The sequence below is a fragment of the Clinocottus analis genome, unplaced genomic scaffold, assembly GCF_023055335.1.
Source record: "Clinocottus analis isolate CAN_PGR_092001 unplaced genomic scaffold, fCliAna1.0.p SCAF_6, whole genome shotgun sequence".
Lineage (NCBI taxonomy): Eukaryota > Metazoa > Chordata > Actinopteri > Perciformes > Cottidae > Clinocottus > Clinocottus analis.
The window spans coordinates 5649993-5674731 of NW_027176218.1; the positions used below are offsets into that span (position 1 = coordinate 5649993).

At 46.0% G+C, this 24739-nt stretch overlaps 1 protein-coding gene across 2 annotated transcripts; it reads left to right on the forward strand.

Annotated features, from left to right (window-relative positions):
• prickle1a (prickle homolog 1a) lies at positions 1–24448 on the forward strand. 2 transcript variants are annotated; one of them, XM_068603285.1, is made up of 9 exons: positions 1–178; positions 12519–12675; positions 17616–17819; positions 19584–19697; positions 20588–20725; positions 21369–21572; positions 21756–21942; positions 22032–22901; positions 23024–24448. In XM_068603285.1, exons 3-9 carry the CDS (start codon positions 17631–17633, stop codon positions 23866–23868), a joined length of 2547 nt encoding a protein of 848 aa, XP_068459386.1. In that variant the 5' UTR covers positions 1–178; positions 12519–12675; positions 17616–17630; the 3' UTR covers positions 23869–24448. The 2 variants fall into 2 exon arrangements, with proteins under 2 accessions (XP_068459386.1, XP_068459385.1); XM_068603284.1 differs by lacking the exon at positions 12519–12675.
• Positions 24449–24739: the final 291 nt, after the last annotated feature.

The following is a 24739-nucleotide window of genomic DNA, read 5'->3' on the forward strand; positions in this document are numbered from 1 at the left end:
TCTCCACTGGAGTTTAAGCTTATCGCTTTGCACAGCCCTGGGTTGAGCTTTGCGGCGCAGTGGTGCACCCTCTCTGGACTTTTCATCTTATGCCAATGAGACGCAGCGTGAATCGCTTTTCTCACTTCGGGAATATTGCTTCTGGATACTGTGTTGACTGCGACTGAACGCTTTAGGGGTGAGTGGACCAAGTCATTTTGGGTTATTTTAACAGTAGTTTTTAGACTTCGAGTTCACTAGTCTTGCCAGTTTTGAAATAAGTTCACTATCTACAATTGCGCGAGTCTATTTGCTGGGTTTTTGCAGAAGCGATGCAGAAGTGACGAAAAAGATGAGACGTCGACCTTTAATGGTGTGGGTTTTCTCTGCAATATAGTCTGAACAATGCAACTTCCATCACTCAGACTGACACTCCAAACAGGTCACATTGTGCCCCCTAAAAGTATTCAAATTAGCTTCAATGCCCTGGTCGTCCGATGCTGCTGTGCGCGTTGACGCAGCGTTTCGACGTTTCACTTTCCCTGCGTGTCACGTCATTTCTCTGAAGCTGAACAAACTTGACTCAAGAGACGTGGGACGGGTGGAAGAGTGGAGTTCCCCCCCCCCGGGCCTCCAGATGTATGGACTCAGCTGTCGCCTGTCACTTTGGTGACAACTGGTCGGCACGTCGTGGCCGCCTCATGTCCGCCACCGCGCAGGGCTCCATAGCTGTCAGGAGCGCTGTGGAGTGTGTGAGAATGTGGTCACACACACACACACACACACACACACACACACACACACACACACACACACACACACACACACACACCCCGGCCACATACAGTAAGAGAAGTCACTCTCACTTTCTTCAATTCCAACCATGATGAATAAGGTGGGAAAGGCTTGACCAACAAAAAAAAAGAAAAAGAAAAATCCATTCGAAGGAGTCATTTTGATGTAGTCATGACATGTTTATTAAAGTAAGTGAATACATCTGGCAACTTGTTTATTTGAGATATCAACTTGGAGAGAAACCTCTCGCGTCTGGTTTCGTCTGCTGTCCTGCATTGTTTCTAAAACAATGGAAACTGGTGAGACATGTTATGCTATTTAAGACTTATTAGCGTGGACATTTTTGCAGCGCAGTCTGCACTTTTGAATAAAACTAACCCTGCATGCTGCCTGAGTGGCTTTATCACTCCTTGAGGACCTCTCACAGAGCAAAACATGCCATAAAGTGCTTCCTTTGGTGAACAATGACCCACCACACCAGTTCCAAAACGTGTCCATTCTCAGCTGTGCTAGAAAGTGCTTAACCTACAAGACACAGGAGAGCAGCAACTGCTATATTTAACCGCGTCTGTCTAAGATAATATTTTGCACAGCAAACATCCCCATAAGCCATTAAGTCCCCGAGCATGCCCTCTTGAGGGGCGGACAGAGTGACGGACCCGCTTGGCTCAGACTGAGAGGAAGGCAGAGTCAGGCCGGCCTGAAATCTGTCACTGTGGCCACAGCTGACAACAACAGAGCATTGCTGATATCCCAGGACAGTTCAGCTCGAAGCCTGACAGCGAGGTGAGAGGACAGACGACTCGGGAGATGCCTTGGTCTTTATTTGGACACATTGGGATAGATTGTGGAAGTGGTTTAAGGAGGTGCAGGGTAGCACACGTGAAAATTAGTGCGAGGAAAATGAATTATGCCTTTTAGCTCGTTGACTGTGCAAAAGAGGAACTGCAGGTTCTGCACAGTGTCAGTTCCACCTCAAAGTGAGACGCACCAGGTCACAACCTCGCTGTATTGCACCTGAACGTGTTTTTTGAAAGGTGTTCACTACCATCCATGAGTACAGCATTTTTAGCCATATATCACTGGTGTATTTATGTGTCCTGTGGACATTGGCCAGCAGAGGAAGAGTGTAAAGAAAGAAATAGTGAGTGTGAGCGTTGTGGACAGAGGTACAGGCAGGAAGGAGCACAGAACCAAGGCGCTGGTGTCACCTAGTGGCTAGAAGAGAGGTTGGCGCCTTGGAAGCAGAAGCGATGTCGTTACAATCTGAATGAAGTCACAAACCGAGAGTAAATCATAGGAAGATTTTGTTTGAGGACAGCAGGTTTCAACAGAAGCTTTTTTTTCTTCTGTCTTTCTAAACCACTTGTCATTGTACAGAATATACAAATACAAAACCATGGCCTACATCTTTGTCCCAGCACGTAATGCCGAAATTCAAGCGATGTGTTGTTGTTTATCTGCCGGAACCTGGGCTTCATGCTTCAACACAGCCGCAGTTATTCAATATTTTCATGATTTATAGGAGAGGCTTGAGTTATAGCGGAGACATGATCCGAGCTATACTTTCCAAGATCTGCTGCAGGTGAGAAATTCTTTGTGACTAATAACTTATTTATAGACGTGTCCATGTCTCATTTCCAAGGCCCCGCAGTGATTCAAAGGGGCCACTAATAGATTGAAAAGACTTCAAGAGCATTTTGTCCTAGATTTGTGTGTGAACGCAGGAAGGGGAATAAAACAGCTCGTCTCTTGGACCCGGCAGAAAGAAACAGTTTTCATCTTCCTCTGCCAGCTTGATGTTTACGAGTGCTCCTTGTGCAATATGTTTATGGTTTATTTGAGCACCAAAATGCATGCGGACCCGAGGATTTAAGACTCGGCAGCAGAAAGACCAGTTTTTTTGGTACGAGCTCCTCATAATTCACCTTTTAAGCTCGGGAATCGAGCTACAACATGAGCACCCTCGTGAGCCGTTGCATTGGTGCGCGGCACGAGTGGTGGAGGTGGAGACAAATCGCAGACATGAAGCCAGTCTCAGACATAAACAGTGGGGCATGTCGTGGTGCGTCTGTCCCAGAGAAGCAGATGGACAGAGACAAAGTGGTCACCTATATGTGTTTATGACTGCCACACACGCATACACTCTCCAACACCTACAGACCGGCACCCAGCTGAGTGTGCATGAGCAGAATGTGAGTCCCAGTGCCCGTGTGTATACGTTTCCCACTGTTGATTTAAAAGCCCAGTACCAGCGAAATGTACACAGAGGCCTGTTTGTGCAAAGCGAGAATGAATCACCCTCGCGTCCGTGTAAATCGCCTGCAAGCCAAACACTCTGGCAGACTTTTATCCCCAGACGTGGTCCAGCTCACCGCAGCAGGGCTAAAAGCGGAGCAGCACAGGGCCGTGTGTTGTGAGGAGCTGTCAGAGGAGGCCAGTCTTTCATGGCTCTGGACGGGGAGATGTGGCACGGAGTCGGGCCGCCACAGGCAAACTCCAGAAAGCAGAGCGCATTTGACTGTAAACTGTTTGTGGTAGGTTGGCAGGAGGCCGGATGAAATATGGCCGGCTTAAACTCCGGTGGTCCCTGAATCTGCGGCCACTGGGCATCGGCTGGACGGACGGTGGCCTGGATGGTCAAATTTAGGGCACTGTTACACTGCAGTTGTATATAGATAGGGCTGACCACTGTGGATGCTGCTGTCTGCGCCGTGCATAGACACCCCTCCTCCCCCTTCCTGTAACTTTCAAACATCATCACGTATGAGAGTCGGCGCCTGCAGCAGTGGCACACATTGGATCCACATGCTAAGCATAAAGTGATTAAAGGTAGCGAGTGATTTAGCGCTTCCAGGCACAACTATGTTTATTAGGAGCTGCAGGATGATGTTAGAGGAAAACGGGTTTGGCTCTCACACTGGAGTCGAATGCACCAGATCTCTGGTAACCACACGGCGTAATTGCGGGACTAACCATCAGACCACCGCGATGATGAAAGTCACGCCTGACACACGTGTTTCATTATCACCACCGTGTATAGGCATGACGCTGAACTCTGGATGAGTACTGCACAATAACCCGGCTATGACCAACATGTCTGTATTTAATAAAGGGGGATCACGGTTGCAGAGATGCCAAATGTCCGATGGTTTTTGTTTTTCGGGAAAGTTCATCCGCACCAACCTGACACAAACATGGCCGTCCTGCAGGAATGCTTGTTTTCTCCTCTGTCCTCCTCATCTGCGGGGATCCATCCAAGCAATCACAGCTAGAAGCAAAAGAAAACATATTACTCTGAGATAGTCATTAGAAATCCCAGCTCATTTCCCCGGCACACAACAGGGGATTCAGTCAAAGCTTTCCGGACCCACGGCTGGAAATATGCAAAACAAGCCGACCCCCTCCCGTTCCCTTCCTGTGGCTCTTGTTCCTCCTTCCCTGTTGGCATTGTCACAGGGGTGGAGTCAGTGAGCGTGGATGATATGGAAAAGGTCAACAGGGTTTAAAAACCCGCTCCGCGGGGCAGGGGATTTTTTGGACTTAAGCAAAGGCATTTCCTGAGATTTCATGAAAGGTTACAGTTACAGACGGTGAGGACAGTCGATGGATGTCTGCCAGATATATTCCTCCTGGAGCACTTCATTGTTAACATGTTCATCCAGTCAAATTAAACTGTACAATTCATTAGGTTTGGAAACAATGTAAGAGTTTGGCCTCATTCCCAAATGACACACCGTATAATGCAATCATAATAACTCATTAAAACATCTCCGAAAATAAGAACATTAAAAGGGACACAGCGCAATAAATCAATACCGTATCCCCTTCCGGCCCTCTCGGGAATATATTTAGACTAACACTCGACCCTTTCCCATTTCATCTGAAGCAGTAAATTAGTTTTGCTCCAGTGTTGCACATTGACAGGGTTGAATGTCAAGAACAGGAAGTGATGCTGCCTGGAAATGTATCACCGGACATGTGTTTTGATTAGGCTTATCAATTGTTCAAAACAAAGTCTGGACCTAATGCAAGTCCATCTTCATTATGTAAACCGTAATGCTCTCGTGGTGAAGACAAGAGCATTAAGACAAGCAAAAGTGATGTCATGCTGAGAAGGAGGCCATCTAAAATGAGTTTGTGGTTACAAATGGAAGTCCGTGTTGTAAATGTCGCAGTAATATCGCTTCACAATCAGCGATAGCAAGCATTGAAATTGAGCGTGGCAAGCGAAAACAGCTGAAAATGAAGTATATGAAACATATTTTGTTATCTGTATGCCCAAAATCAGCACCGGGATTCAAGGGTCGCTGGATTTGATCGTCTCGATTTCAAATAAAAAGTATAATGTAGATAAATTAGGAGTATACGTGAATTAAAATGAACAAATTAGGCCGGGCCACAAACAATTCATTCTAAAATGTGTGCTCTTCTGTCTCTCTCAAGTCATTCAAAATTAGACTTCCTGAATGATTTCCTGTCTGGTATTTTCAAGTAGCATTACATTTCTGTCCATTATTTATCAAACATTCAATTCAAATCCTGCATTTCATTGCATTTGCGAGATTGAAAGTCAGGAGTGGCTGTCCAAAACTTTTTTTTTTGTCTCAAATGTACTGCAAATTTAGACTGCTATTGGTACGTTTACTATCACAGCAGTTAGGGTTTTTATAATCTAATTTGCCTCTTCACACAGAGAGAATGTTTTATTGTCACTTGGAAACACATCACAGTAAAGGTCGATGTTGTAGGGTGACGTGCAGATGGGTCAATATTGACAAAGGCCAACTGAGGACATGTCTTGCCGAGCAGCAGCCCGAGGCCCACAATGGGCCCACTGAGCTGACACGGAAACAGTTCGTTTGGCCACAACAACCTGACGGCAGCTCCTAGTGAGGAGCCGGTTCAAAGAGCCGGGCTTTTGTTTGCTATGCTTGCACTGTCTTCCTGTTAGGGGCTGGGCTCCCAAAGAAAACAAGAGCGGTGGCTCACCAGATGTGTACATCTGTGCACGTGCGTCCTGTTCGAGCACACACACACACACACACACGCACGCACACACACACACACACACACTTGACCATGTAAGGGAAGGAGGTTTTATGATGTTGGGAAGGAGTAAAAACTTGAAGCAAAGGCATCTCAGATTTTATGAAAAGGGTTGTTCTATGCACACTCTGTCATATGTTCCTTTATGCTGACTGAAAATGGCCTGGTGTCACGAGTGACCTCAGTATTAGCCGCTCCAAAAATAACACACTGATGCGGATAGAAACAGGCGTTTTACATGTGAGGGTTCTAAGAATAAGTTCGGCCCAGGGGCACCGTTATCCTTAATTGGGGGGTGATAAGGCAGCCAGTTGTGTCCTCTTTTCCATCGCACACATACATTGTGCCAACACACACACACACACACGCAAGCCTATCCACATTCACACACAGATCCCAGGCACTATATGACCCTATGTCTGGCATGGATATCTTCTAAACTGAGTGAGCCTCTCTGCTGCTTCAGATTGGATATCAATAGACCAGAATACACATACAATACGCCTGTACACTTAGCTTGTACACTGACAAGCTTCTGTGCGCTGGTTCTGAGCTGGTGTAATGTAGACGATTGATAATAAATGCAGTTTCTTTGAAATTGTCGGTGTAAAATTCAGCAATAGATTCAGTCAGTCATGGCAGGCCACACACTGAAGTGTTCAGCAGCACAGCAATCCCTATCCTCCTGTTATCGTACATAGAATAAAACAAGTTCAATACAAATAATACCATGTCGTGAGGTATGCAGAATATACATTTGGGAATTTGAGAGCACTGGATGTTGGAAATTGTATCAGTATTGTTGCTGAAAAGATGGATAAATGCATGCCTGGTTTAGAGTTGTTGCTTTTTTTAAATTTTTTTTACAGATGGACACTTGGGATTCTATATGGAGAGCAAAGAGGAAATGCAGGCTGGGAAATTACCATATATCACAAGTGTATCAAAAGCTGCTCAAATGTGGCGAACAGATGCATTCATAAACATAACATGCATTTGCCTCCCAAGACGCAGGACCTCCACACATGTACAAGCCCTCTTCGGGAATATGAACACATTAGACACGCTTACACAAAACAAGCGTCAACACATTCTCAAGGGTAAATTCCGGTTGGACATCTCATGATGAAAGAGTCAGCCCAGACCATTTTCCTGTACTTTTGAATGTGAGTCACTTGAGGAGGTGAAAGGGTCAAAAACATCAGAGCCACAGGGAGCCTTAAATAGGAGATCATTGGGCCTCTCCTCTGCTCTTTCTGCTGGTTTTTACTACCACCTTAATGACTTTAATTGTGTCCAATTAAGCAGAGCTGGAAAGAAGCATCCCGGCTCTCCGTCGTCAGAGTTCCCTCTGTGCTGTGGCACTGGAGCATGTGTTTAATTAGAACGCTCTAAAAAGACTGTAACGGAGTGATTCTCCAGGAATGTTAATCATTAGTGGGATCCTGACTGAGCAACTCTTAACTGTTTCAGAGTATTGTTGGATTCCACGGTTTGCCTTTTAAAGCCGTGCGGCTCAGGAAAATGCTTCCACGTGTGGGAATTGCCAACTTTCTCGTCCTATTAAAAAGAAGAAGAAAAAAAAACTGCATCCTCTGTTTCTACAAGACTTGTTCAGAGCAGTCAGGCCCGAGTTTTGGCGGTTTTGTTACAGCGGCCTCATTCATGTGTCCGTTTGAGCCCCGGGCGCTGGAAACACACAGGAAATAGTTTTCCTGCCGTATGAAGGATATACGGTTGAACTTCAAGGAAAGGTGAGGAGAAAACAGCCCAGATGTGTGAAGTGCGAGGTTTAAGTGGTGTGTGAGTTCCACTTTCTGGAAGTGTGAGGTCATAAGCAAAACATTTCGTGAAGTCTTTAAAGGTCGCAAGTGTTGAACCCGGACATTGTCAGGGTGCTGTTTCTACAGCAGTGATCAAACCGTTTCACATGTCATGGAGAAGCCGATGGTGTCCTCGGACACCAAAAATGCAGGTAATAACGGAGACCTGTTGGGTGAACTGGTTTTAAGGGCTGTTTTTGTCATCTTATTCTCAGTTTTTCCACAAAGACCACACATGGTAGGTTTTGCCCTTTGCTGATCCAGTGCTTTTGTCAGTGCAAGTGAGTGGTGTAAGAGCGGCCCATTCATCCTCGGCCCGCTCTATGTGCAGACAGCCACAGGCTTTTGTTGAGTTATAGTGTCCTCAAATAAAGGGGCTTCCTCCCTTTAACAGCCCCAGGAGCTCTGTCGCTCCACTTCCCATTGTTCCCAATGAGGTTCGGCTTTTACAACTAGGTGAGAGGGTGTCAAATTGAGGGTGAGATATGAGCTGTCCCAATCGTACAACTCTGCAATGTTTGGCAAAGCAGTTAGACAGCAGTGAACTTTTGATCAAGTGACAAGCAGCGTGCTTGCTTCCAGACTTCAGCAGGGATGTGTTATGTCATGTTGTGTGAGTTACAGGGCACTCCAGACCGGACATTCGTGTGGCATTACGTCATCCAAGACACAAAAGGGTCAGAGCAAATTAAATAAAGCAGAGCATTAAGTAAAATGTTTATGCACTTCTTACATGAAATTGAGGTTCAAACTGACATCATCTTGTTAGCAGGTATTATGTATTGTGTTTTTTTTTCACAATAGCATTACATTCTATAATTTAATAGTCAAACACAGACCGCTTACGGACTCAGGGTTTAAAATATTGTGACCTTTTTTTTGTTCGTCAGAAAATAATGTTTTTTGTGGAGTTGAAAAGTTCACAAGTAATTCAGCCCAATACATTTTGAATCCTGTCCTTTTTTCATTAATATTTTCCTATTCAGCTCTCTTGAGGTCAAGTGAGAAGATATTCGTCTTTAATTTTTTACAAATGTCTCTAATCACAAACTAAGCCTGGATCTGAGCGTTGCCCTCCGCTGCCTCCAATGTGTCAGAGTGAAACAGTAAAAGGGGTTATGTGAGGGTTATAGGGCTAACAAGCCCACAGTCTGACCTGAGTTTGTCAGCGCCAATCTCGCTAAGTCAATATCAATGCGTTGACTGCTCCACCAGTTGACCTTTTCCTCCCTCTTTCAAGGCGTAAAAAAGGATTGTTGTTACAGTACAGTGATAGGGTTATATTGGCCTTTATAACTGAGGCTTTTGTTTTTGCCTGTGTCCTGCTAATAACCGTTGGCAAGTCATTTAAACCTTGAGAATGCCTACTTTTTATAAGGTGGCTCACACACCAGTGAGAGCTGCTCTCAACAATGGTCATCAATGACGGTAGGTTAGAGACTGACCTTCCCTTTGCCCTCTTTGGTACCCCAATTTATGGGCCTCAAATTAGTCTCGTCTAAACAGGTTACTTTAGATTTGAATTTGTGCTATTGTCCATCCCTACACAATGTTTCACTTGGGGATCACATGCTTACGAGTCTGTTAGATACAGCGTTCAGCTCTTTGTTTTATGGGTCCCCCTGTTCTCAAGGACGTGTTTGGACCAGAGAAGAATGCAGCTTTATCGTGGGGCGTTGGTTCTGATGGGATCTTCTCTGTCCTGTCATTGTCAGGGCATGCTGGTCATAGACTACCCTGCCGCTAGCACCGGGCGGGTTTTTTTTTCCTCCTTTTTTACAGCGGTGAGAAGGTGCAGACCAGGTGTGAGGTGCTGTTCAGGTCGTTGTGGCTATGACTGGGGAATGGGCCGTAAAGCCCCGGGGCCATGGATTTATGGGTCATCTGGTCTGTGGGTCATCTGGTGCTCTCTAAGGTCAAAGGTCAGGGATGCATGACTTGACCAACTTTATATTATTCAACCATGTGAGGCAAACCTTGAACTGTGCAGCCAGCTACCTCTAAGTATAGTTGTGCCATCTCAGAACGAGGATGCGTTTATTCCCGTTTGAAAGACTAAAGATAATCCACAGATGCCCGTTAATAGCCGTCCTTACCTAAGTTCATTGTCAAAGGCCAGTGATTCTCTTTTTGCAATTTCAGTGTAACATTTGAACTTTGAAAGATACCTGTAATTGCGTCCTTGAACTTTTAAACCTGATACTGAACTTTTTCAAAATCTGCAACTTTGAAATGTCAAGAAAACTATGAAAAGTCAACCGTTTCCCCTAAAGTTGAAATGTGGCGAAAGCTTGCATTGAATCAAAAAGTTGATTCATGTCTACATTTTGAGGACGGCTTACACATACTGGCGTTGATGAATAGCCATTGCAACTTTGTCCAGATTACTTTACCATCTTGGCTTTGCATTTCATGAATGTCTCCCCAAAGGCAGGATGCTGTGTTGTCCCTCCCCTCTAAGACTTGCTAATGGAGCAGGGTGCAGAGTCATTTGGACCAGCACAAAGGCCTGAGGTTTGCTGTGAAAGGGCGCCTCTCCTCCCTGGCCTTGGCTGCGACAATGGGTTTTTGTCCACACAACCACACACTCCTACCGCAAAAGTGACACGAAGGCACCCAAATATTAGTATGTAAGCCCCAGAAAATCAATCAATTTATTCAATCATGTTTTTATCTAGTTTGGATACACATTTGACTCACTTTCATCAACACTTCCCAAGCAGCATGTATTTCATTTTATTGAAATAACATTGACAGTCAGCATTCACCACCCACGCTGTGATATTTTAACACATAACGGTGTGAAAGTGAGGCGTGTGAGCGAACTCTGTCACATGCTGTCAGTCATAAAAGGCGTGGGCCTTGTTTTTGACCCTTTTTTCTACTGTTGATGAAATAATATATACTGACTTGGAGGTTTTCTGACTAGTTAACATGTAGACTGTGATGTTGTACTCGGCTCAACTCAGCCACAATGAGCTGTGATCTGATGAAAAGGAAACTGTGGACTTGGAGCCAACTCGCTTTGAATGTACTATGGATTTGTCTTGAAATACTTGGCAGAATTGAGCATGTAAATCCAAGTAGTACTTGTTCCCGTTTGATGCTGTGTGAAGACACATGTTTGAAACAATTACACTGCTTCCGCTACACAGGTATTGACCCCTGTGACCCCTTTTATGTTATATCAGCCCCCCCTTAGATACCCCACAGTGTAAATGCTTCGCGCATGTGTTTGAGTTCACAGAATTACACCCTGACGTCATCCCCACAAAATGAAGCAGCTTCTCGAATGTTAATAAAGAAACCAGTTTGAGCTGTTAATCAGAGTCCTTGCCTATAAAATGCTCCATTGCTCTGTTTTACAGTCTTAAAGTACATTAACCCTTGTGCTCAGAAGGATGGCGGAACCTTTTTGTTCTCTTAAAAGCAATATAAAACTTTCTTTTTGGTTGTTTGGTTGACATTGTAACCAAACAACCATAAAAGGATGCAAAAGGTGCAACTGTTCGGAGTCCAGCCTGACCTGGTCACTTTTGTTTTCTGAGGAAGAGAATCACGTTCTGACATTCCTGCAGAGGTGAAGGAGAGGTAGAGGTCAGCATCCCGGGGAGGTTTACTGGACAGGCTGATATGTACAATTAGGTTTTATCGAACATGTTAAAAACTTCATTATCTATTATAAAGGCAAACAGAAAGTTTGGATATTAGCCAATACTAGACATGTACTATTGCTTTTTTTTAAAATGATTTTTGACTGTTTTTCATGTTTGGATAAGTTCCGAAATAACCAAAAAAATAACCAGCTAATCTCTGCCTTAAACTTGATCTAAAAAGATGTACCGATTATCAAAAATTGCCGATTTATTTTCTGTTATCTAACTAACCAAATCAATTGATGAATGAGTAGTTTAAGCCCTGAAATGAAAAGCTTGTTGTTTCTGCAGGGTTTTTTTTTAGACAGACCGCATTGTCCATATTGCATGACTTAACAGAGTTGAGTTGAACAAAGCATTTTATTTCATGTCAAACAGAAAATAACAGCTTTGTGGTTAAAGCCGTTTCTTTGTAAAGTCCTTCTGTGAATCATACACGAAAGGCCTGATGACTGGATGCATGTAGACTTGCTGACTACATGTTCAGTTAGAGGGAAGGCTTACTGTACGTGAGGCTGAGCCAGCATGTTGTAGATGGTAAGAAGCAATTTTTTTCTAACTGGATAAATAAAGCATCTTTTGCTCACTCGATCCAACAATCCCTCTGTAATCATAAAACCATAGTTAGCAACCAACTCTCTGTGACTTTGTGACATTTCAGCACGCAAATGAGGAGAGACAGACCACCTAAAACCACATAATCCAAAGCCGGACTCTAATGCTCACCACCTTCCCCACATCTTGGAGCTGTTGATAGGCAAGGAGAACGAAGAATGTCATGTGAAAGCTTGTGTGGAGACTAGAGGGGGGGGGGGGGGGGTGTCGGTGTGGTAAAACGAGCGCAGCCATCACTGATGTGCTACTTAAAAGCGCAGTTTCCTGCGAGCGGTGGTTCTCATTTGGAAGCATGTGTTTGAAGTGCGAGGGGAAGGGTCAGCGGCGGGGGGGGGGAGGCGGCTCGCTCTCCTGTACACTGCCGGGACTGGCTGTCCTGGGGTTAAGGGGGCCGGGCTGAGGTTAGGAGGGGAGGAGGACGAGGAGGAGGAGGAGTGGTGGGTGAGAGACAGAAGGGTGGGATGACCATCTGGTTGAGCTCCTCCATGTACACGCACATGCACACACCCCTCTCAGACACTCTCTCCCACGCACTCAAGACAGACATCTCACTGACTTTTCACAGTCTTAGTTTTGATATGGGCTGTCTCTGTGCCGACAGCTCTGGTAGAGACGGCTGACTGCTTCTGTGCTGGAGTCAGAGCTCTGAAGGAAGATCTTGCACATAGACATGGAGCCCAGAGGCTGAAGAAGTCTGGATATAGTGGTGACAAGTTCCTTTTTCCCTGGCCGCCTTAGGATAGTTGGTCAACGCTGAGGTAAGAACAACGATGACTAAAGATGTAATCTGTTTGTTTTTTTATGGAGGATTGTGCTTTATTTATTGAGGTTGAAAGAAATAAAGACTTGAAGAAGCGGAGATGATGAATAGAACATCCTGAACTGTCTTTCAGTACGAAGAGCATGCTCCTTTGCCTCGGCAGATTTGTACAGTTAAAACTTGAACATGAAATCTCTTGGATTATTCAGTTTGGTGGGAGGCTGCTTCAATTATTAATCATTGTTTCGCATGATTCACAAGACAAACAGCACATCACATGTAAAGATGGAGTTTTGTGCAACAAAATCTACCATCAGGGGGATATTTTCATCTTGATGAGATGTGAAGGACGCCAATGTAAATTCAAATAGTTGATTGTAGGTAAATGTAAATTCACTGGGATGTAAATGTGTTTGATGTTTGCTATGTGACAGCAGCACATGTGTGTGTGTGTGTGTGTGTGTCTCTTAGTCCAGTCTGACCAGTGCATGCAGGTGGTCTCCAGAGTGAAGGTCTCTGTGGGGATGTCACTCCCATCCATTTGGTCTTGGAAAAACACTGCCATGAAAGCAGGCCTCCATAAGCTGACCAAACTCCAGCCATGTAGCACCTCGACGCTGCAAACACGGAGCTCCTCTCTGAGGCTCTTGGCGGTTGCACCGGCAGCTTTTGCGGTTTTTTTTTAAAAGCTGATTGGATCCAAATTCTTCCGCATTCTTCCGCAAAATCCATGAATGAACATCGGCAGTGTTGTGTTGCAGTCCTTGATTAAATGATGGTCATTTGGTTTATTGGATTAGCTGTATATGTGTGAGGCTGCTGGTTCACACAAAAAAATCGGACCTGGCCTGCAGTTTGACGATGTTAGTTTGTTGGAACACTTTTGTGTTTTCACAAGTGATGCCGCACATTAAGTGTCGACAGTTAACAGGCTGTCATCTGAATATATTTCTGTCTACAGGGATAGAAGAGAGCAATAAGTACGCTGCACGTTAAGACACCAAAACAGATTGCTGTGAGTACAGGCTCAAGTAAGCAGAAAATCTTGTTTTTCTCTTCTAGTAGAGCCGATCCTGCATCGCTGAGCTCACAGGAGCCAAGTTAAACATGTTGGGCCGGTCCAAACTGACAGAGAGCACTGTGTTGGCCTGTGTGCATGTCCATCATCCACTTCCTAGTGGAATATAGACAGTAATTCAGACCAGAAGTTGCTTATTTTCCCTGCACTCTCACATGGTTTGTTAATCCAATGACCCAGTGTCTGGATTTTAGGGCGACTCTGGTTGAAGTGTTGTTGAATACTCTTTAAAAATGTCACCGTGCGGCTATATTTATTGGTCAGTCACAGTACGCGGTCCTGTGAGGGGTTTCTAATTCACAAAGTGATAAATAACATTAAACTGTAGTTAACACATAAAGTTTTATTTAACAAGTCTGTGCAGTGCTTTTTTTTTTTTTTTTTTTAAAGCTGCACACAAATGTGATGTTATTTTGTCCCTTAATGCACCAAGTCTGCACCCACTTGTTCATTGAGCTCCTCATATAAAAAGCTTGTTGGAATACAAACCTTCTTCGCAACAAGACTATCGGGGTCATTGTGCGCTAGTGCACAGTCCACTTCATTCATGAGATATCTTGTGGGATGTTTCAAAATCTTCATTCAGTGAAAAGCATTCACAGCAAGTATGGGTTCTAGCTTTCATCATTCACCTGCCTTGACTTCCATTTCATCTCCTTTGTGGACACATGCACTTTTTTCCCCTCATCAGTCACCCTGTTATAGCCTCAGTCTGCCTCAGTCCCCCACCACCCTCTGGCCCTCTGTAGGCAGATCAGTCAGATATGCTGGCCCACAGCTCCCAAAGCCATGTTAACAAGCGCCTTTACAAAAGAGTGCGGGGCTGTTAAACATTCAGGACTACAGGGGTCTGGCTAGTGTGGGAGGAGGGCAGGGCAAGTGGGAGGAGGGCGGTGAGAAGGGGGATATGTAAAACTGGAACCCTCGTCGGGAGAAAAAAAAATGAAAAAGCCGGCACAAGTGATGAGTCAGCGAGTTGGCGAGACAGTATGTATGAGCGTGGTTAAGTTAGCTGGCTCACTGCTTCTGTCATTCATAAAGTCACAGGAGCTTTCTGGGCAAAGTTGGAGGAAATAAACTGCATGCCATCTAAAAGGATAAATTAGCATGCGAACAGATGTGGCCGTAAGAGAAAAGGCGCCTTTCCTAACAGCGAGCCATGTTTCATCCTTTGTGCGACGTCGCGAAGCCGGGCTGAAGTTCAAGCCGGACATTCCTGCAAAGTCAGGTTTGGCCGAGTGAGACGTCCTCGTGGCGACTTGGCCAACATGTGAAGGCCAAACATCTTTCTAACAAATGTGGCGCATGAGTGAGGCTGTGCCTGATAAAATGTGAGGCTGTGAAGTCGAAGTCTCTGGGCTCCTGACTGAACCTGCCTATAGTTAGCCATCTCCCATGTGAAATCCAAGCTGTTCTCAAACAAGGCCACATTTTTGAAGGTTATTTTGGTCTCATTTGCAAGTCAATAGATGTGAATAGAACAAGAGAGTGTCTTCTTTCTGCACCCCCGCGCTCCCTCTCTCTCTCATCTGAAGACAGGTTATCTGGGTTTGAGGGATTTAACTGTCATGCAGATAACGCACCACATCTTCAGGAGGAAAAAAAACAAAAACTTACGGGGGAGATAAACAGGCGCCTGATGGAACAAGCCTTCAGCGGATTCCTTCACAAAGATGCCATTGTTCAGGACATCAGAGGCATTTTAATGGGACGTGTCATAAGCCAATCCTCCTGACTTGACACTTTGTGGTGTAATGCAGGCACAGCTCCCCTCCCCCCCCCCCCTCACCAAAAAAACCCACATGATTCCTCTGCCATCACTATACACCACGCTTGACTGTCTTTGGGCAGGGCAGAGGAGTGCATGCCAGTCGCTGGCGGCACGCCACAGACGTGTCCTTGAGGACGATGAGTTGATATGAATAGCCAGTGGCCTGTCGTGCCGTGTGTGCGGCAGTTAATCATCCACAGGAGTGTCACTATCTCAGGAAGTGTTGTCGCTAAACGACAAGCATACAGTCCGCGCGCCTGCTTCGGAGTTGGCTTCGACATAACTGTGTGCATTCCCTCATCATGTGTGCATAGGAGCCGCACGCTCCCGGGGGGGGGGGGGGGGGGGCAGCCAGGCATATATATCATTCCAGGAGCGAGAGCGCCGATTTTCAGGCCTTTTTACTGTCACGCCGGTGTTCAAAGGCTGCACTCGAGTGTGTCTGGTTTTCTCAGCTGTCTCTCCGCGGCCCTCCGGTGCCCTTGCTGGCCATAGGGGGTAGAGGCTTTTGGGAGTTGAGGGGTGGGGGTGAGGGGGTCCAGGCTGCTGGACACTGGCTCGGCTCCCATTTGATCTCAGCCAGAGCCCTTGGTCTGTGAGAGATGACCACAACTGGACACACATCCATCATAGCCATGTCTGCTTGGTCCTCCTGCAGCACAGGAAGTAGGCGTATAGGGGTGAGTTCATAACTGGTCTAAACAGACTATGTTTTTGAAGTAATCTACTTCATGAGATTGATCTCTCTTTTTCTGCTTTTGTCACAGAGAACAAAACAACCTATAACTTGCATTCTTGCAAGTTTTGACACTACAGCCTTCCCTGGTCTGGTTGGACCAGTAGCATTATGGCTACCGAGACCAATATCGCTACTTAACAGAGGTCATTGAATCCGTTGACTTGACAGTAAAGATTACATTAATAGTTTTATTTTATCCAGCTAGTGCTGGAATTTGTTTTCTGCTTTGTTACTACAGCAGTTCAGCCATGTCAAGTAAAGAAAAGCATGAGTGACCACCACACACGTAGATCAACACTGCCTTTGATCTCCTTGCTCTATTTTTCACCCTCTGTGGCATCGTCAGTGTCCATCCGAGTATCAGTCCACCCCCATCCATCCATCTCCCCTTCTATCCATGCCTCTCTACTACTTCACCTGTCTGGCATTGTTCTGTCCATCTCAAAGATGAAAGGATGATCAGAGCCTCGGCTGCGGCAGGTTGGAAAACAAACAGTCCGAAGAAAAAGGGGAGATGAAGGGAGAGACCAAGCTTGTGGACATTCCCCATATGGTGGCCCTGTCTTAGGGCCAGGCCTGTGTTTATACAGACCTCAGGCTGAACGGATTCAGTCTCCATCAGGTCCCACAAGGTGTCCCCTCTTCGGGCAAAGAATGACGTAGCACGTCGACAGGCTGAATGATGACTCATTCAGACCCCATGCTCCACAGATAAGGTGAAAGCTAAAGACTTAACAGCCAGTGTCTGGTGTTGTTCTTGCTTTGGGGTTGATGGCACACTGAATTACAGTACAGGAAAGGAATGTGAGGTCTGCGCAACATTGCCCAAAGCTGGGCGTACATGTGAGCAACTCTCAAGTCGCCATGTACATATGAATAGCTAACTGCTTGTTATTGTCACTATAATGAGATCAGACGTCACCTCATGAAGCTTTGGGAATTTCCTAATGGTCTTTATATCCTCAAGCGCCACATGAGGAGGGCACATGTTTAACTGCCACCACAATAGCAGTGAAAGGGTATAGTTCTCTTTATGAGTGCCTTTATGAAGTAGACTCATCACCAGAAGGGAACCAAGAAAAGCTCGCTCAGATACCATAATGGGCTCCATGAAAGAGACGGTGATGATGTGATTCAGCCGGCGGTTAGCATTTAGTGGAGTGGCTCTGAGAACGGGGATTAGATGGAGTGACGACAGCATTATGTGGATTTAGTTGATGTAATAGCTTGTTAACCAACATTTCATTTTCTTGTCTACTTCAATCCCACCCCTCTTCCGATCCTCACCCCAATTTCTCTTTCTTTCCTCCTCCCCCATCCTTCCATTTTTTTTTCGCTTGGTCCGCCTAGTAAAACGAGAGTGCGATGAGCCTGGCGAGTGCGGCAGTGTCGGCGGCTTGCTTCCAGGGCGGGGCACGCCAGCGTGACTTGATGATGGAGCACAAAGTCAGTAAGCTGACCTCCGGCTTCCAGCGGAGCTCCACCTCCGACGATGACTCCGGCTGTGCGCTGGAGGAGTACGCCTGGGTACCACCTGGCCTGAGGCCCGAACAGGTGAGCAAAATAAGCTAAAATGAATTGTCCTACAAAGAAAACTAACCGTACAACGTGATTCTCTTCCATTCTGGTACCTATTTCATTGTCTCACAAATCCGTACCACAGTGAATAACTGTTTCCTCCTGACGGAGAGTAAAAACAGATCCGACCTGATTTTCCCTTTTAGCCCATATGCCTGGCCCAGATAAATGCTACTCAGCACATCAGTGAGTAACATACCATCCACAGTGTCGGGAGAATGGCACTTATGGGACAGACAACATTTGTCTTGGTCCCCTTGTTTTAGGCAGACTTGTCAGGCTCCACCAAGCAGCCACTTACAGGCAGGATGTGTGTACTTTTATTTACAAACTGCGGTACGGCAAAGTCTGCTTGTGATTATCCGAGATCTGTCAGGAAGAGGACTCGGTGGGTCACGTCGACTGCTGCTGGCAGGATCAGAAACAGAGGGGCCGTCTTTTAACAAGCCTTCTCCTCCGCAAACACATGCAGGGCTGTTAGTTGTGTCCGCAGGGCAGCCGGTGTGATGTGGCACTTTTCCTAAATCGGCTGCCTTTGCCCCCCTCTTCTCTCCTCATTTCTCTCTTTTCTTTCTGTGTTTCTCACTCACTCTGCATCTCTCTCCATCCCGTTTTCCTTGTTAAACAACCCACATGGCAGCAATAAGGGGGAGATGGGCAAAGAAATACAAGGGGCTAGCAGCGACAGAGAACCTTAACTCCTTATGCAGGGCCTTTTGTTTTCGAAGTGCATGGGTCAACTGTGATGCCTTTAGTGCAGCCATTTCCCTGAATGGCCCACGTATTATGGGTCATCATTACAGTGAAGACACACATAGGGCTTAGGTGACAGCTGACTGTTCTCCAGCCCCTCAGGAGCTGGATGAGGGGTAATAGCAGCATGAAAATGTGCATAATTTATGACTGGGGGCAAACGCTAGGTTGATTGTCAGGGTAAATTGCTGTTACCCCCCTCTCTAGACGGCCAAAGCTGCAGGAAGCCCCCCCAACACACAAGACAAGCACAGCCCACCTCTTTATCTGGCACGGTGTAATAGCCCCTCCCTCATAAAGTTTAGTTTTCAGTTGTCAGCCCCAAGGGTCAAAGTGCCACAGCGACAGGCTGCTTTGTCCTGTCCCTATAGAGACAAGCATATGACTGGAAAAATACAACCTTTAAACTGATTTGACCTGTTGACCTGTTTTGACTTGTTTAGTGCAGATTTATGAAGAGAATGATTCTTCCAGTGGCATCACCCAAGAGCATCAATGAAATAAAGCTGATTTTTGGGGAAAGGTGGGGGGTGGGGGGTTAGGGAAAACTCAAGCAAACACTTTGATTCCACAAAGTCAGTCTTCCGTAGATTTTAGACAGAGCGGTCCCAGGTTGTGTCATCGCAAATAAATCTGTCAGCTCTTGGTTACTCATAAATATGGGCTGTTCTGACCAAGAGCATAACAACAATATATCACTGCAATTCCATGGATGAAAATATGGGTTTAAAAAAAAAAAAAAACTCAAACTGTTCAGATTGATGACCATGCATTTTGGAAAATATATAAGTTGGAATGGGTTTAATTTGTCTTGGGTGGGGATTCATTGAACCGCATACATTTTTGACTCATCATCAATGATATATTTGGATTTTTAAAAATGTTTTTTTGCAAGCAGTGTCCTCATGCATGTACCTCGCCCTCGCCCTTTGTGTCAGACAATGATTCTATGCCTCGTCTTCTTACCCAATGCCATGATTTCTCCAGGTCCAGTTATATTTCTCCTGTCTGCCGGAGGAGAAGATTCCCTACGTGAGCAGTCCGGGAGAGAAGTTCAGAATCAAGCAGCTCCTCTACCAACTTCCACCGCATGATAATGAGGTGAGAATATTTTCTATGTGCGTGTGCAATAACACAAGTATCATAAAATTCACCCCCGGCAGGTCCTCGTGCACGCAGTGGCTGCAGAAAAAAAATAATTCTCCATTTTGCTTAAGCGTCCGTATCTGCCCGCAAACCCACGGCGTTAACAGCCTCGCCGTCTCCTCGCCATCCCACCAATCTGATCCCCTGGCATGCACGTCGACGTCACACTGGTGGATTTTTGTTCCACAATCTCGTAGACGAGTAGTGTGGGCACAATGTGACTTTTGACTTGATGATTTTATGATGTTTGCCGGGAGCCCCCACCAGCAGGATTCCTGTCATAGCAGTGTTTTTTTTATTTTTTTTACGAGGACTGCTCAGCGGGAGAGAGGGCTGCCGGTTGAAAGAGGCTTTATGTGATGCCACCACCGCAGTGGCACCACAGTTCGACTTGGCTGTCTCTCTTCTTTTGTTGCCCGTCCTCTTGATTTCACTCTAAACACAGGCCATGTTTGTGTAAACGTCTGCTTTCCCTCTTGTTAAGGCTTTGGGAGACATCAAAAAGGACTGTTGTAAAAATGATGTTCTCAATCAGGGGCTGTGGGTGGAGATATGTAGGGGGTGTAAGAAGGGCAAGCAGGGGTCAGGAATTGTCTTTGTTCAGCATGCTCTGCTAGACACCCTGCCCTCTCTTATACTTACCTACGTTTATAACCTTCATTAGTGGCTGACAGTCTTGCAATTGGGTCCTTTCAAGGGGTGTAATATAAAAAGGTCACTTGAACTACAGCATGTTTTTTTTCTTCTGTATTCAACCTTTTTAAAAGAAGGATTCCTAGTCATAGATTATTAGAGTATTATGTTATTGGCCTTTGTACCTCATAATTTATCACTGTCCTTCCCAGGTGCGTTACTGCCAGTCCCTCAGTGAGGAGGAGAAGAAGGAGCTACTTATGTTCAGTGCCCAGAGGAAGAAGGAAGCACTGGGAAGGGGCACAGTGAAGCTGCTGCCCCGCAACCTTCTGAACAGCATGTGCGAGCACGTAAGTTTCCTGACGAGTGTGTATTATTTACAACTGTGGGTAGTTGTGGTGCTGCAAAGTTGTTTTAAAGTCCAGGCTATCGTCTTCCAAAACCCAAACACATTTGTCAACATGAGTACTTAAAGATTTACAACCTGTCCTCTGTACATCTTCAGGCACAGTATGTTATATTTGGTTAATCTGAGTCCAGTTTTAGGTAGAAACCATAGGGAAAGCTGTGCCAGCGTTGCTATTTAAGAGACACCAAATACAAGCTGGGTTTGCAGCCATGCAGACGTCACTGCTAAGTGGTTTGGAGTGGCTTATGACAAGTGGTTCACTCAGTATTTACAATGATTATTGAGCTGCCAGAGGGTGCCCATAAACCCTGTCAAAACATAGCCCCATTCATGTAGCTCTCCAGTAGAAATTCATGCTTTCTCTGGTTTTCCACTTTACAATTATCCAGCCTATTCAAAGTCACTGTAGTTGATTTGAAAATATCTGGTCAGAAAGGCTGTTGTGATGCTGTAGTTTCTATAAGAAAGGTTTTAAGTTACATTAGGAGCAAGGTTGAATCCAAAGCCATGGCCAGGATTCAGATTATTTTGGAAGTCCAGTCATTACAGGATGTTATAATCAACCATTTGTCTGCATACTGCAGTGTGGTGAAAAGATCAACGGTGGAGAAATGGCAGTGTTCTCCTCGAGGGCGGGACCCGGGCTGTGCTGGCACCCAGCATGCTTTGCCTGCTCCACGTGCAACGAAGTGCTGGTGGATTTGATCTACTTCTACCATGATGGAAAGATCCACTGTGGAAGGCACCATGCTGAGCTCCTCAAACCACGCTGCTCATCCTGCGAGGAGGTAAAGCCACCAGACTGGAATACTGTAGCGAAGGAGTTTGACGTTTATGGCCATTCAGAAATAAACTGACATAGCAATAACATTTCATTTACGTCTCCACCGTCATGCATAAATAGACGGATGACAGCCAGGAATGCAAAAACTGGCAGTTATGTTTCATCCAATATATTTCTATGTCTACAGATCATCTTTGCCGATGAGTGCACAGAGGCAGAGGGACGCCATTGGCACATGAAGCATTTCGCCTGCTTTGAATGCGAGACAATCCTGGGGGGGCAGCGCTACATCATGAAGGATGGCAGACCATACTGTTGTGGCTGCTTTGAGTCTCTCTATGCAGAGTACTGCGAGGCCTGTGGGGAACACATTGGTAAGAAGAAGATTTTCTCGAGTTCAAATACAACACACGATTGTCTCGAAGTTATACCGTTAACCATCTTAACCCATCCCAATTTCCAGGTGTCGATCACGCTCAGATGACCTACGATGGGCTCCACTGGCATGCCACGGAGAGCTGCTTCGGCTGTGCCCATTGTAAGAGTTCTCTCCTGGGCTGCCCCTTCCTGCCCCACCAGGGCCGTATTTATTGCTCCAAGGCCTGCAGTCTCGGGGAAGACGTGCACGCCTCCGACTCCTCCGACTCCGCCTTCCAGTCAGCCCGCTCACGGGAATCCCGGCGCAGTGTGCGCATGGGCAAGAGCAGCCGCTCAGCCGACCAATGCCGACAGTCACTCCTCTTCTCCCCCTCCGTCAACTATAAGTTCCCGGGCTTCAGCGGGAACGCTGACGACACCCTGACCAACAAGCTCGTCCACATGAACTTATCTGATGAGCATTTCTGGAGGGAGCGTGGAGAGGAGGACGAGGCACCGGAGGACCAGGAGGAGGAGTGGGCTGAACATGAAGACTACATGACTCAGCTGCTATTAAAGTTTGGAGAACATGGGGTCTTCCAGCAAACCAATGAATCCAGACCCACGGATTTCTGGATGACGGAAAAGGATGCCAAGTCAAAGCTGGAGTCATCAAAAGCGGGCACTAGTGGTGTTGGAGGAAGGGGGAGTCTGGCCAGTAAGAAGTACCAGGCTGACATGTACTGGGCCCAGTCACAGGATGGGCTAGGGGACTCAGCCTACGGTAGCCACCCGGGTCCGGCGAGCAGCAGAAAGATCCAGGAGTTGGAGCTGGATCATGGGGCTGAAGGAGGCTTCCGGGGAGAGGAGCCACAATGGTATAACGACTCCTTGGAGTGCATCACAGACGAGTTCAAGAAGACAGATCAGAGTGTTCGAGACTCTATGGACTCACTGGCACTCTCCAATATTACCGGTGAGTAGCTGTGAAATAATGCATCAGATCTTAGAAAATGATCGTTTTTGAGATGACAATGTGTTAAAACAAGAGTCTTGTCATGTGCAAACTTTGTCATCATTTTCCTCTCTTCCCTCCAGGGGCCTCAGTAGACGATGATGGTAAAGATAGACCCTTGGTATATTCCCTGCAAGGCTTCCATAATCTGGAGACAGAAGACTGTGAGAAAAGCAGCAACATGGGAACCCTCAACTCCTCAATGCTGCACCGAAGTGCAACTTCCCTCAAGAGCCTTGTATCTGAGCAGGAGGAAAATGTCCCAGAAGAGGGGGTGCCTCTCCCAGTGGACCGACCCAAACCTCATGTCCCTGCCCTCAGGAGGACACGTTCACAATCCAGGCCCCAGCAAGTCAAGTTCTCTGACGACGTGGTGGACAACGGCCATTATTGCGATCTCCCAGTGCGCCAACCGCCTATGAGTGAACGGACTCGCCGGCGAGTGTACCACTTTGAGGAGCAGGGCCAGGAGCCTCAATCTGGTCGCCCCCATCACAGGAGGCATCGCAGTCGCAAGTCTCGCTCTGACAATGCTCTGAACCTTCTGCCCAAGGAGAGGGCCCAAACGTTCTACAAAGGGGACCACAGACGGACCGCCCTTGACCTTAAGGGGCACCGAGCCCTCCACAGCCACCCCAATCCCGCCACCATGTCAGACTACGGTCTGCAGGGCCAAGCCATGGGGAGGTTCTTGGAGCTTTATGGGGAAGACGATGACTGGTGCTCCACATGCTCCTCTTCCTCCTCTGATTCTGAGGAAGAAGGCTTTTTCCTTGGTCAGCCCATCCCTCAGCCTCGGCCCCATAGACACTACTACACTGATGACCTGCCCAGCCCTGTGGCAGGAATGCCCACACCTCCTTATGGCCTACGGACTAAGTCCAAAAAGAAGAAAGGGCACAAGGGGAAAAACTGTATAATTTCATAGACTTTCACGTCTTATCGTTAGTGTTGGATAAAGCTCTGCCACTCACATCTGCCTCTCATGTACACTGTTTAAATGCAATAACACTGCTTGTTTTTAAATGTTTCGCAGCACTCAATTTACCAAGGTGTCTGTGTTAGACACAAGTCTTCATCGGTGTATGCGTAGCATTGCAAACATTGCCAGTAAAGTATTTCAGAGTAATGCATATTTATAAACCACCATCTAAACGGTCTTTATTTAACAGTGAAGAAATTAATGTATATATTGTAGAATTAAAAAACAAACCCAAATGGTTATTTTTATACCCTTGAGTTATTGACATGTTTTGTACCAAAATGCCATTAACATTTAACTATTGGCAGTTGCTACAGAGCCACATTTCCACGAGGCTGTCAGAAGTTGACACGCTGACTTTGACCCAAGCTCTTCAGATGTGTTTTCTTCCAGGCTTAAGCAGCGCTGACATGAGAGAAACACTGTGTATTAAACGGCCTTGTTGAGTGGTGTATTTATGGGTCACTGTATTGCTAACAAATCATTGTAATCTGTATAAATGTACAAACTGGAATATAAGGCTAAGATAGATGACAATTGTAATAAAACTATCTATATATCACAATTTGTAATTTGCGTCTTTCCTGCACAGAAGTACTTAACGGATATATGAAACAATTTCAAGGCTTCAGCTTTTATTAGGAAAGGATGATGTTCACAAAATCTTTGACAACTCAAAAAGACAAACAGTGCTAGATCTACAGTATAAGCAGTCAGCTTTTTCTATATACAATAGCTGCACTGAAAAGAAAAAAGAAAAACGTGGAGTTGGCCCTTCAATACTGTTATGAGAGTACTTGTTACAGTTCATTATCTA

Coding starts and splice junctions, on each gene's coding strand:
- prickle1a (XM_068603285.1), top strand. CDS start 17,631: ATGAGCCTGGCGAGTGCGGCAGTGTCGGCGGCTTGCTTCCAGGGCGGG. Junction 20,726..21,368: donor TGAACAGCATGTGCGAGCAC/GTAAGTTTCCTG, acceptor TGCATACTGCAG/TGTGGTGAAAAGATCAACGG. Junction 21,573..21,755: donor GCTGCTCATCCTGCGAGGAG/GTAAAGCCACCA, acceptor CTATGTCTACAG/ATCATCTTTGCCGATGAGTG.